Raw genomic sequence first — 14,671 nt, 5'->3', positions numbered from 1 at the left:
ACGATACGATACTATATTTTTTCTGTATTGTGATAGCAGCGACATATTGTCTCCACGATAAAAAAAATGTAAAGTACTCCCCTGTGCTTAGCACCACGCCATGAAGGCATCTAGGGGGTGTGGGGGTAACGCCCCACACTTTCTTGATCCGGTGCCTGCATGATATATATTGCCAAATATCGTGACGATATATTGCTGACATGATATATATCGCTAAAATATCATGACGATATATTGCCAAATATGATGATATATTGCCGACACGGTATATATTGCCAAACATCGTGACAGTATATCACAGACACGATATATATCACTAAAATATCGTGACAATATATTGCCAACACGATATAGATTGCCGACATGATACATGTCGCTAAAATATCATGATGATGTATCATCAACACAATATATATCGCCAAAATATCGTGACAATATATTGTCTAGTTGATATCACCTAAACAATATTTTTTCAATATCACAATATATCATCTCGACGATATATCTCCCAACACTAGTAGTAATGAATGATACCATAGGTGGCATGAGAAAGCAAACGCTCCCGCCTGAAAATGAGAAAAAGGTGAAGGTAAAGTTTCCCATGCACTTTGCACCATGCGCATGCATGCACACGCACGCGCGCGCGCACACACACAGACACAGACAGACACAGACAGACAGACAGACATATATGTATATCTATCTTCACCTTTTTCTCATTTGTTGCGTAGTCGAAATAACAGGTTTCTTCCAAATTTTAAGACATCGCCACGGCTCGGAAAACGTATAAAGCGGGAAACTGGAGTTTGAGCGAACGTAAAATAGAGGTGAACGTCCTATTATTTAACATGGCCTTTAGCCGGGGCCTGACTGGATGAACGTTATTAAGCGGGAAACATAATATCGGGGTTTCACTGTACTGATGTATTTATATTGCTATTGGAAAGTATCAGTTGAATTTTATTTACCTATAACGGCCAATATTTTTCTGGTACTTAGTCTTTCACATGGTCCTCAAAAATGCCATGCAACACTTTCACCCTCTCGTGACACTGTTGAACCAAACAATGTTTCACAATGAATCCTGGATGTTCAAGAAATATTTTGCCCCAGCTCATAAGGCATGGATGACGTGATGGTAACTGAAGTGGGCTACAAACTGTGCCCAGAGGTAGAGGGGACTGTATGCAAGAGGAGGCACCCTCTAATTGAAAGTTAAAAGCCCTGCTTGATAGCAGCAGGGCCGGACTTTCCCATCAAGACCATCCATGCTGCAATAGATGCCTGGCCAGAGAGACTTCGGGCCTGTGTGACTGCAAAAAGTGGGCATTTTGAAAACTGTTTGGTGCTATTTGTGTGTAATATATGTAAGTGTAACATACTAAAAGAACATTTAAAAATCTGAAACCATATTAAATTTATTCACAAAATAGTGCGTAACAGTATTTATGGCCAGACTAGGTATTAACTAGCAATGTACAGTCACATGCAATAAAAATGGGACACCCACACACAGCACCTTGCAGGGAAGTGAGTATTTCAGGATGTAGGTGTCTCATTTCTATTGCCGTGACTGTACACACTTAAAAATTAGTTTTTGTAATGATTATTGTCTATATGAAGTAATTATACTTGTTTTGTCAATGAAATATTAATTTCTAATTATTTTATCATGAATAGGTTTCGAGAAAGTGTTGGTCTAAAGGTGGTAAAAGCTTTAAAGAGGAATGATGAGGGTGTAACCCATTCTGCTATTGATATGATATGTGCTCTTATGCATCCAATGCATGATGACTATGATCTGAGGCAGGAGCAGTTGAATAAATCTTCCCTTCTATCTTCGAAAAAATTCCTAGAAAATTTACTGGAGATGTGGATAAGTCATGTGGTAAGTAAATTAGTCCACCATGTTCTATGGAGAATTAGTATTATACAGCTCTCACTATCTTCATGGCTTATATTAATAGCAATAATAATACTAGGGCAAATCAAAAAGTAAGTTACACCTCCCTGTATAAAACAAACAAGACACATTAGAAAGAAAATAATTATTGGAGGAAAATGCATGAACATTTAACTTTTTTCGACATAGTCACCAAGGTATTCAAAGCACTTTTTCAATCGTGTGACCAGTTTTTTGATTTCTTGTGTGTAAAAATTCCGTCCAATTTCAACTCAGTTGACTTTTGTGCTCATCGGTTAACTATCGTGGCACCCAGTGAGAGCACACTTTACTATATACCCAACTGGTCATGAATCAGCATGGACACACTGTTGTATGATGTGTTCAGTTCACTTGCAATCTCTTCTAATTTTCACATGGTGGTTGGCAAGGATGATTGCATTCACATGTTCAGTTTTGTCGATAGTGTTCCATTTGCAGGCTGCCCGACACACTGTTTGTCGTTCACGTTCGTTCTTTCGAACATCTGGCAATTTCCTAATCATGGGATGTGACATTGCATTCCTACCATATACCTCGACAATTTGGCGATGGATGTTACTCTGATTATGCCTTCGTGCCCACAAAAATCGGACGATTGAGTGCAACTCAATGTTGGATGCCACCTCAGTACGACACGCCATATTGACATGCTGACTACTCTCATATTAAAGCAGCTGCATCATGTCTGCTTTGGGTATGGAGAATACATTCTGGTCAGTGCTGCCACCAAGTGTGATTATTTTATTTCTTAGTACAGGAAATGGCTCGGATGTAACTTACTTTTTGATTCGCCCACGTACTAATAATTAAGGAGCAGAGAGTTTTTAAGTCCACTTTATGCACATATAGGCTAATTGAGATTGTAGGTTAATGGGACTGTACCTATTCTCTAAATTGAGTTCTGAACCAGTGTGTGTCAAACTGGGTATTGAACCCAGGACCCCTTGATTAAGGTGTAATGAATGCAGATAAATCAGTTTTTAATTCAAAGTTCAGGGGTTAATTGTGCTGGCAAAATGATTTTTTTAAATATTTTATTTACTGTTAAACATTTGTTATCTAGTGCTTTAAAGTGACTTAACTTTTGTGCATTATACATTGGATAAATTTCCTATAAAGGAAGTTAAATTTTTGTTGTCACAGTCTTGATTATTACTTTATTCTATTATAATATTACAAGGTTGAATGAAACGTCTCTTAATTGAAATGTAAAAGTCCTCATGAAATTGAAAAAATCTTCAGATAGATTCATAGATTTCATCCACGTAGTACATTTCCTTATATCTGACACTCATTTCTCAAGATTTCTCTTCAGAAATACTAAATGGAAATCCAGATATTCAAATATGATGGAAAAATAAAAGTGAGAACCAAAAAGTAACAAAAATAGAACATTCTTGTGTGCATTTGCTGTACAAAAATATCTTGGTTAATAACAATAAAATCAAATCTGTTATCTGTTGATAGAGTTCTCGCCAGTACACATTGTAAGAAGTTGTAATATGTGTGAATGTATCTCTCAGTAGGTGTAAAACTTTTGAAAATAACTTTGCTACTTCAAAATGTGATCTACAAGTCTTAAAAGTTTTGCGAAAAGGTAAAAGTAATAATAATGAGTCATTGCACTCTGCTGTAAATACACATAAGGTGCTGTGGTGTTCCACATTCTCAATTTCATCCATAGGAAAGATGATGGGATCAGCACCATTCTCCATCTGCTCCCTCCTTCTATACCAGTCAGGTACCCTTCAAGCTGGGCCATCATGGTTCTAGAGCAATTAAATGGTTTGTAATAAAATTATTTAATTATTGCAAACTAACGGAAATGTTCATTCCTTTCATAATCGAAAGTGTACACTGGCCTGCTGTTATTCAAGAAATAAGGCTAGGTGTGACGGATACATGGAAGGAAATTAATAATAAAGCAGGACCTCCACGATGGCGCAGTGGTAATCAAGGTGTCCCAGGTTTGATACCCGGTGGATTCACATAGTGGTTCGGATCCCACTTTAAACTGTAGGTCCAGTCCTGATTAGCCTTACTTAAAACACCAAATCAATCAATCAAAATGATTTGCAAAGTAAGACTCTTGACACATTGAGTAGGATATTTTACTGCGCTTGGTAGAAATTATGAAATTTGTAAGTAAATTTTAGTACTGTACCTATCTTCTACAGATTATCTGACAGATTTCTTGTTTTTCTTTTTACACAGACCCGGGGCACTGGTGCGCTTGTTGTCTCCTCTATGCTAGATTTTCTTACTTTTGCTCTTTGTGTTCCATATAGTGAAACAACAGACGGAACACATTTTGATACTTTACTGGAAATGGTGGCTGAAAGAGGAAGGTCATTATTTCGCCTATTTCAGGTAAGAACGTTTATGTGTTGTGTACCAGAACAATAAATTATTTTTAGAATTACGATGGGCAAAATTTTAAATTGTTTATGTCTTTGAAGATCTGCCTTTATCATTGTGTGGTCCTCATACCAGTGTGCGAATTGACAGGGTGGATGCCGGGGAGTTCCCCCCCACAAAACATTTTATCCAACGGCAAAAGAAAATTATTTGTATCCTGCCAGGGATGTTTTCATCACCCTCAAAGGGCCTCCCCAATAGCGCATTGGTAGCGTCGTCGCCTTGTAATCAAGGGGTCCCAGGTTGGATACATGGTGGAGGCATATAGTGGTTCGGATTTCACTTTAAAAGGTAGGTCCAGTCCCGATTAGCCTTACTGTGCATAAAGTGGATTTAAAACACCAAATCAATCCAATCATCCCCCTCAAAGAAAATGGAATTGAATTCATATACTGGGTGTCCCACTTAAAACTGGCACAAGCACATTTCCACGCAGAACAGGCAGGCAGGTTTTACATGGGACACCCAGTAGTATACCATTTCTTAACTATGTAACACACACAACTGAAAAATCATTCTTGTCCAGCACACCACGCTACGACGGCAGTCATCCAAGTGGCAGAAAAGCGAAGTAAAATAAACCAAATCAATCAATCATTGGTGTCTATTAATGGTCCATTCATTAATTATATGCATGCTGAAAAGTATGCAGCCTTGTGGATTAAAGAAGAACCATTCTGCAACTGACCACCTCACCGAATATATGTATTAAAGTGTTCACAAGAAACTTGCATAGGTAGGCTAAATGGACATTAAGTTTGAACGTGGTGATGGAAATTTGGATAAGTTTTTGGTGTTACTACTTCAATAGCTCTTTTTGTGTACGAGTTTGAATTTTCTTAGAATGTAAATACACTAGTAGGGGTAAAAAGACAGTTCTGCGCCAGAAAGTGGCACGTTTTTTGCAGCCGTAACGGAAAATATCGGTAAAGCAAACGCGAAAGTGGCGCGCTCAAGGTTGCCAACCCACCCCAAGAAAATTTCACCATGTGATCTTTTACAGGCGAAGCTAACCTACAAATAGGAGTTGGCAACACTGACTATCAGCATCTTGGAAAACGTCTTAAGACAAATATCTTAATTTTTAAGAAAGTCGACTTCCGGTTTGTCAATTCCCGTTTCTAGAGGCTAATCTACAAATAGGAGTTACTTTTCAAGAACGAAACTTGCCATCATTACACGCTTATTTGCTCTCTCTCCCGGTAAAAAGACAGTTCTGCGCCAGAAAGTGGCACTTTTTTTGCAGCCTTAACGGAAAATATCGTAAGGCAAACGCGAAAGTTGCACGCTCAAGGTTGCCAACCTACTGGGCTCTCGCCATAGCCTTTTACGATGGGGGTTCACCAACATCAAGAGTAGACCTAAAAAGACAGTTCTGCAACCGAAAATGGGGCTCGGAGTGAGGCTCGCCTTAATGGGTCTTGGAAGACGTCTTAAGACAAATATCTTAATCTTTAAGAAAGTCGACTTCCGGTTTGTCTCAAGAACATTTTCTTGAGACGAATATCTTAAGACGTTTTTCCAAGACATTGATTTTCTCGGCTCCTAATTGAGCTAGGATGACGATTTTAGGTTTGTTGGATAGGATTCGACGAGAACTATTCGACTGGCAAATAAAATCGATTCTACCCCCTCCCCCTCTGTATTTTCTAGCATACTGATCTGTTGCGTGCTAACCAAACCTCTTTTGAGGCAGGGGGCTCTTGTAACGCTACGTATGTATGTATGTAATGTGATTTGTAGTAAGAGGGGGCCAAAATTTTAACCTTACGGCTAGAAAATGTTTCCATAAAATAACCATGCCTATGAACCTGTTTGGCTTCAGGAAGCAAGCTATGGAAGTGCCCGTCCAGCCCACGTCGTCGTCGTCGAGCTTCGACGAACTGCTGCCTTCCATGTTATCTAAACTTAACGGTCTGTTAATTATACACTTGAATAGCATTTTGACCCAATACGACGAGGATGTGGGCAAAACCTTCTACGTATTCAACAACAATTTGAACTATTACCGGTTCCCCATCTCCGGCAAACTTAAGTTCGACATGAATCCCGAGATCGAAGGGGAGGCCAATGTTTCCTCAGGCAAGAACATCTATCGCATCAAGCACGATAGGATGGATGCGACTACAACGTACGACGTGTCTGCTGGCGATCGCCTGTACGTGGAGCTCTTGGACGACTATGACAAACTCATCCCTCTTTTCATAGAAATGCGAATCACCGACCCTATAATAAATAACCACAATGCCTAATGACATTTTCGGTCACACCAAGTGCGACGACCACGGCGACGAGCTACTCATGCTCGACGTCAGGGTCAAGAAGCTGCGAAGCGACCTGCAGGCCCTGCAGTCCACACTCAACTCCAGCCTCCAGTCGGAGATAGCTAGCCTGCAGTCTCAGTGCCTGGACCCCGTACTCAAAATTGACGCCGAGCTTAAATCGCTGCTGCAAAAGTACACCGACCTCGCGTCAATAGACAACTTCGACAACTTGGCACTGAGCGTAGGCAAGCTCCAAAACGAACTTGTGAAGCTGCAGCAAGCGCAGACCTCCGACGTGGAAAAGCTGAAGCGACACTTGCAGGACGAAACGAGCACCATCCAGACTGAACTGCAAAACATTATCCAGAGTATAAAGACTCAAGATGACTACGATCGCGTAAATGCCAGTATTGCCAAATTGCACGAACAGTTTCAATCGTTCGAAATTCCTATGTTGGAAAGCATCAAGGCTGAGCTTCAAACGGACGCTTTGCATGCAGCCATCAACGAAGTCAAAACAAAACTCCAAACGCTACAGGATTTCATCAACAATCTACCTTCGTCCAGCGAGCTGAATGCCATTGCCCGTAGCGTGGCCAACATAAAACTCCAACTTGAGACCTACGAGGATTTCGGGAAGCTGCAAGGCACCATAGCCCATATTGAGGATGCTCTCACCGTCATCAAAAATGATCTGGCAAACGTACACGAAGCATTGGAATCCAAACTGCCTGGCATCAGGGATACTCTGGCCAGCGTCCAACAGCAGATCACCAAGTTGGAAAATCTAAACACCGAATCAGAGTTGTCTCATTTTCATCACTTGATCGACGACATACAGGCCAAGTTGGAAACTTTGCAACAATCCACCCCCACCCAGGACGACATAACACAATTACAAGAAGGCATACATGCTGCTGCTGCTGCCTCAGAGTTGGATGCGATGAAAAAAGCTTTGGAGTCGCTCCAAAACACGGTGGCCACCCTGCTCACCTCGCAAGAACTGAAAAGCGTGAAGAGGGCTCTCAACCAAATACTCAAATCCGACGACATCAAAAACATCCAAACCGAAATTGAATCGATTCGGGAGTCTGTTGCAACCTTACCCACCAACCAGAACATAAGCAAGCTACATGCCTTGTTTGCGGAAATTAGAACCCAGGTCCACGACCTCGCAACCCAGAGCTCCAAGTTGACACTCGTGGAAAGTCTACAGCAGATTATCGCCAATGTAAAAGAGCAAATTGGCAGCATCGAGGGGAGCCAGGAATCGGCCATAGCCAATTTCAGTACCCAACTACATGACTTAAACGAAAAATTCAAGAGGCTAATTGTCGACGTTAAGATCAAGCCCGATTACGACACTGTTGTCCAATCTATTGAGGAACACCTGGAATCGGTGAACGGTAGATTAGAGGATGTGGAGGAGAGCGAGGTACGAACCAATGTAAACACCCTGAACGCCAGCATCGACAATCTCAAGCCGTCGTCATCGAACTGTACAGCATTCCAAACAGGGAATTTTCCTCGCTCTTCCATCCGGGTGCCAAACTCTACATGCTGACCCCTGCCAAAGCCTATCACCAGTTTTTCCTCGCTGGCACACTTCAGTTCGTCAAGGTTTCATACTGATCTTTGCCTCACGCAACCCACTACCCAACCATGACCGTAACGAGCATCAGTGACGAACCTAAAATAAGAGGAGTGGAGTTGGTAGATTTCACACACCCGGAAACCCGCGAGACTGCCTATGCCGAAGATGCCACTCAAATTATCGACATAGAAATAGGTGATAAGCTGTACATAGAAAACCCGGCATTGTCTGCGGCCAGAAATCCCATCCAAGCTATATTCTTATTTTCGCGCAATGTCTAGGCAGGCTATTGTGAATGAGCTGCACAAACCTGCACGGCGAAACTACAAACGACTGGCGGTAGTGACCAAAGGCATAGACGACTTGTGGGAAGCTGACCTTGTGGAAATGAGCAGTGGCAACTTAAAAAATTTACATAAAATCAACAGGGGGTACAAGTATCTTCTCACCATCATAGACACATTTTCAAAATTTGCGTGGGCTTTGCCCCTCAAGGCAAAAACAGGAACCTGCATGGTGGATGCATTCAAAACTATTTTCGATGAAAGTGGCAGGCGACCTCGATTTCTTCACACGGACAACGGAAAAGAGTTCTACAACTCTGTCTTTCGTCAATTTATTCAAAAAGAAAATATTCAACATTACTCCACTTTTAGTCACATCAAAGCCAGCATAGTGGAACGTTTCAACCGAACTCTCAAAACACGGATGTGTAAACAGTTCACGCTTCAGGAGAATTACAAGTGGCTCGACATGCTTCCGGAACTCATTAACAGCTATAATCACAGTTTGCATCGCACGATAAATATGAAACCGTCTGACGTCAATAAATCTGACGAGCGACGATTAATTTCTACGGTCTATTGTCCAAAGTACAAATTTACAAGCAAGAAACCGAAATACAAAATTGGAGATCAGGTGAGAATCAGTAAAGTTAAGCGCGCGTTCGAAAAGGGCTTCACAAAAAATTGGAGTACGGAACTTTTCACCGTAGTTCGAGTCTTACCCGGAAACCGTCACACGTATATAATAAAAGATAATCGCGATGAAATTCTGAAAGGAAGATTTTACGAAGAGGAACTTTCTAAAACAAAATACCCCGACACGTATCTTATTGAAAAAGTATTACGTAGAAAAGGTGACAAACTGTTGGTGAAATGGCTGGGACTCGAGGAAAAAAGTTGGATAGATGCAAACGAGGTGATTGTGTAACGGGTGCTTGGGACGTGGTACGGCGACTGCCAGATTTTCCATTGGAATGTCATGATAGGAAAAATGGCGAGCTTCTACCCGACAACATTCGCTGTCTTATTGTTGGACCTTCTGGATGTGGAAAAACAACGTTGCTTATTGATAATTTTCTTCTTGCACCCAACTGGTTAAACTGGAAGAACAGGCACCTGTACGTTTTCTCCAAAAGTTTGGAGCAATCGAAGTATCGCCAGCTGTTGAAACTGTACGAGGGGCTAGGCATAGCTATATTTGCTTCTGAAGTGATACCACTAGACTGCTGTCTCGAAAATTCGGTGGTGGTTTTTGACGATGTGATCCTGGAGAACCAGAACGAAATTCGCAATTTTTTTACTCAGGGTTCGGCACAGAGGCATGGACTGCTTCTATCTTGCTCAGACTTTTTCCAAAATCCCCAAGCAGCTACTCCGAGACAATGCTAATTTCATTTGTTTGTTTCGTCAATACTACACCAATTTAAAACATGCTTACGATGATTATGTGGGTGGGGACATAAACTACAATCAGTTTTCCAAATTTTGCTCTTCATGCTGGAACCAAGATGATTTCGGATTTGTCACAATAGACATGACTAGGAAACCCAATAACGGAAAATACAGAAACAAAATTAATAATTTTCTAAACGTTGCAACGTTACAAGACCTATTATAAATAACTACATACAAAAAAAAATGAAACGCAAACTTGCAGACGACAACCTGAAGCTGCGTAGCTACCTGGCAAAACGGTTTAAGGGTTGGAAATCCGAGAATCGTGGAATTTACGAAGAGAAAAAGCGTCAGGACCAACCTATCATCGATGCCATCAGTGGACTTGGTAAAGAAATCAAAGATGTCACCGAGCAAAACAAAGAGTTAATCAACGAGCTTGTGCCACTCACCGCTCAAAATTATACCATACCCACACCGATATCCAGCATTCACACTACTCCGTTCGAACTCACACCGGCTCCGAGACGTCAGGCCCTAGGCAGTACCTCTTCGGACAAGCTAGTCGAGCTGGGTCCGTTGGCGAGGGATTACCTAAGCACCGGGAAATTCGAAAAAGACGAGGTGTTCGGATTGTACCCGACCATGGAACATAACGAGGGTGTGGTTTGGAAAATTGGAAAATCGAAAGTCACGTTCGAGGGCGACGACGTGAAAATCAATTTGGGCGAGAAGAACAGCTGGACCAGGTATCCTGGCACCGTGGGACTGTGGGAACTCATCACCAAAAAGCAACCTAAAGATTATACAGACGAGGATTACCAAAGTTACACAGAAATTTTGATCATGACGGACGCCCTGTACCAAAACAACGACGCGACACAGAATCGCGTGAAATCTAGCAGTGGAGAAAAGTACAGGAACCTCATCAAGCCAATATGGACCCAGCTCAATACTGGCAGCGGTGTCAAACTCTACAATACTGTACCTAAAGAGTTTGTTTGGGTAGACAACGTAAGGAAGCTTGTAGATCGATTGCTGGTTATCGCAGGCGAAGAAAATGCAGGCAATCACAACTTCCACAACGAGAAGGTGGGCATCGTGGACATGATTAGCACCAAGCTTAGCAACTTTATTGTCAACGACAGCAAGGGTATAGGGTACCTCATCAAAATCATCAACACCCTGCCTCCGAAATTCTGGAATGTAGCCGAGGGTCGAGGTCTCGTAAACGATATTATCAACAAGCTGCCCTTCGAGATGCACCTGCCGGGTTACCAGTACTGCGGTCCGGGTACGAAACTCGAACAGCGACTGGAGAAAGGAGACAGGGGAGTGAACCCACTGGACGCTGCATGCAAGGATCACGATATTGCCTACAATACTCACACAGATCTCGACGCACGTCACGATGCCGACAGGAAGTTGGAGCATGCAGCTTTCGGGAGACTCGTCAGCAGAGATGCCTCGCTAGGTGAATGGGTTGCTGCATTGGGTACGACCATCGCCATGAACACAAAACGAAAATTGGGGTGGGGGCTGTAAATAAATAACACCCTGTGAAAAAGAAAGCAACTTGTATAACTAACCTATTAGAGGGGCAAAGCCTTACCTTTTCACGATATATATAAATAACATACTATCACCATGAAACCCAAAGGTGTTGTTTACCAAATACCCTACGCAAACCTCAAGTCTCTCGGAGCTCTTGATGGATTGCTCACCAAAAAGCAGCGCGAGAAGAAACATTCCTGCCTGGGAAAAGGTCATAGAATGAAATTGCTGCTTAGCATTCCTCAGTTGAGGAGGTTACAAGGTTCGCGAAAGCAGCAGAAGACTGGAGGTTTCATATTCAGCATTCCGGCTATCTTGGCAGCATTGGGTGCTGTAGGCAGCTTGGCAGGAGGCAGTGCCGCCATTGCCAAGACCGTCATCGATGCAAAAAAGAACAAGACCGAGTTGGAAGAGCAGAAACGCCACAACCTGGCTATGGAGAAGAAGGGGAAAGGTGTGACCAAAAAGCGAAAGAACAACCTCGAAGCTTTGAAAAAGTTTAAAAAAAAGAAGAGCCCCTGTCCAACTTCGATATTGAATCTCTGATCGAATCGCTGGGGGTCAAGCACTTCAGGGGCGTTTTCATGTCTGATTCTCTACCTTCTGTTGTGAAGAAAAAAGAGTGTGGCGTGGTTAACCTAGACAGTTACGAAAATCCAGGTACACATTGGATATGCTACCTCAAAGCCAACAACAACAACGACAAAGCATTTGTTTTCGATTCATTCGGAGGCACGCCACCTGCTGGGTTGGTAAAGTATCTCAGTGTTGCCAACCTCTACTACAATGACGTGCGCATCCAGGGTTTCAGCGATGTGAACTGTGGCCATCTCTGCGTTTCCATGCTTGTCTTCCTCTCGCAATTAAATAACCCAACAATCGAGGATTTCCAGAAAGCATTGTGGCACCTAAAGCACTATGGGAGTATTCCATCTCACAAGCGAGACTTCGCTTCTGAAACTCACATTGCATGATGATATCATCTATCCTGAATCTGTTGCTCTTCGTGCATTCTACAGCATGTACCTGATACCTAACGTGACAATACACAACAATACCATCAAAATTGGCAGCGAAAAAATCAGCATCACCCCTGGCCAGTACAACCTGTCTACCTTGCAGGCTCAATTGCCAAGAAGTGTGCTGCTGTCGCAAAATTCTGTAACTCACAGGGTGGAACTGGTGTCTGCCACGGAAACCGTAGACCTGGGTACCATCGGAGAACTTTTGGGATTCGAGAACAACACAAAGCTCGAATCTGGCATCAAGCACATCGGTGCTAACATTCCTAAATTTCTAGCCATCGAGACTCTGAACATACATTGCAACGTGGCAGAAGGTATGATCACCAAATCCTCGGACGGCATCCCAGGGAGTCACAAGCAGACAGGTATTATAGCTACGTTCAAACCAAACTCTTGAGTTCATGGAGCCAATTATCTACACACCCTCCTCACCGATATACTTTCCTGTATCTCGTAATCGCATAGACAACATAGAATTGGCAATTACCAACGAAAAGGGAGAGGTGGTTGATTTTGCAGGAGCCACGACCACTGCCGTCGTGGAGATTAACATATAATAAATAACCATCATGGAGCAAATCGAAAGTTACGAGTTGCAGTCCTTCCCTCCCAATCGTCACATGTTTGCCAACCTCAACGAAGCGAATCGAGAGATAGAATACGACGTGGACGTCGGGGATGGGTTCATTCACCCTCACAGAGCCGATTTGTATATCAAGTTTGATGTTGTGAAGAGAGACAACGGCGAAGCATTCCTTGCCAATGCAAATTTAAGACTTGTAGATAATTTTGTGCCGTACCTGTTCTCGCAGGTGGAAGTTAGAAAGCATGGCACCGTCATCGATAGGGTTGACTACCCCGGGATTACCTCTACAGCAGTGGGAACACTGAAACTCTCCAAGACCGATGCCGCATACTACCAGGCAAGGGGATTCGAAGCAGGTACAAAAATCAAAACTCAAAACTCAAAGTCACACAGTACTGTTTCCCATGCACCTGCTTCCTGGCTTCTTCTCCGACTGCACAGAGATCATGTGGAAGGGTGGTTTGCGCGTCACTTTTCGCAGAAGCGCCAACGACAACAATGTGCTGATGCGTTACAGCACCTTGAGTGCAGACGGTTCAGCAATTCCCAACACACTAGCTGATCCTGCCAAGTGCATCATCCAGTCCATGGAGCTGCGCATGCCCGTAGTTGAATACTAAACTAACTACGCTCTCAAGTATAAAGCAGACATTTTGAAGAATCCCCAAGTACCCATCCAATTTTACGGTTACCAGTGCGTGCAGAAACCTGCTTCCGGCAACCATTTTGAATTTGACGTGACCACACAGTTTAACAGCATCCGGTACGATATGCCAGAGTTTGTGGTCGTGCTCTTCCAGACGGGGGAGGACAACAACCAAGAAAAAGATTCGAGTCAGTTCGACAATTGCAAGATCAAGAACATCTACCTCAAAAATGGCAGGAACGAGATATTCCCACGTGAGAACTACAACCTGAACATTGCAAACGACGACTACCTGAAACTGTACGAGGCATACACAGCTTACAAGAGGGTGACCTCCGGCAACGTGGACGTGTACTACAACCCCAATGAGTTCATAGCTCGCAGACCCATGTTCGTCATTAACACATCTAAGAGAAACAGGTGGTTGTTAACGATCGCACCAACATCAAGATTGTCTGTGAGTTCCATGATGCCTTGGCCGCCAACACTCTGTGCAGCATCATCCTTATTGCAGAGAAAACTTTTGTGTATGATGTCAAGAATGAAAGAGTGACCGAACAGTTTTAAATATGCATAGGAAGTAACAAGAAATAAAAAAAAGCCATGCTTGAGCGCGCAATGGAACTTCCCCTTTTGGCCCTGCACATGCCCCAAATTTTCGTCCCGTAGGACATGGCGGGAGTTAGTTCCGTTAAAAAAAATATACATACTATATATTTGCAGACATTGTTAATTTTTTGTATTCTTTTGTGTAGGTCAACAAAAAATTCTGTTGATTGAATATATAGTATGTATTACAAAAAAAGAACTGTGAAATTAATATTTTGAAAAAAAATATCCCACCTCCACCCCCTCGAATGCAAAACGAGGGCAATTTTTTTTATTTTTTTATTTTGAGCGCACAGAGCAAGTTTTACCTGTTTTCATGCTATAGTGGCCCCACGGTAAGCTATGAATCCC

At 42.6% G+C, this 14,671-nt stretch overlaps 1 protein-coding gene across 2 annotated transcripts in view; it reads left to right on the top strand.

Moving 5' to 3' along the window:
• Positions 1-14,671, top strand: part of Rme-8 (receptor mediated endocytosis 8) — a 193,259-nt gene that overhangs the window by 58,875 nt on the left and 119,713 nt on the right. For both annotated transcript variants that reach the window (XM_083139435.1, XM_083139434.1), the window contains exons 10-11: positions 1,681-1,888; positions 4,160-4,315. In XM_083139435.1, coding sequence (XP_082995561.1) covers positions 1,681-1,888; positions 4,160-4,315 — 364 coding nt within the window. The remainder of the gene's footprint in view (positions 1-1,680; positions 1,889-4,159; positions 4,316-14,671) is intronic.

The sequence above is a fragment of the Lepisma saccharinum genome, chromosome 17 (assembly GCF_977018435.1).
Source record: "Lepisma saccharinum chromosome 17, izLepSacc3.1, whole genome shotgun sequence".
Classification (NCBI taxonomy): domain Eukaryota; kingdom Metazoa; phylum Arthropoda; class Insecta; order Zygentoma; family Lepismatidae; genus Lepisma; species Lepisma saccharinum.
Note: the sequence above shows the minus strand (reverse complement) of the source record. Positions and strands in the feature narration are given on the sequence as shown.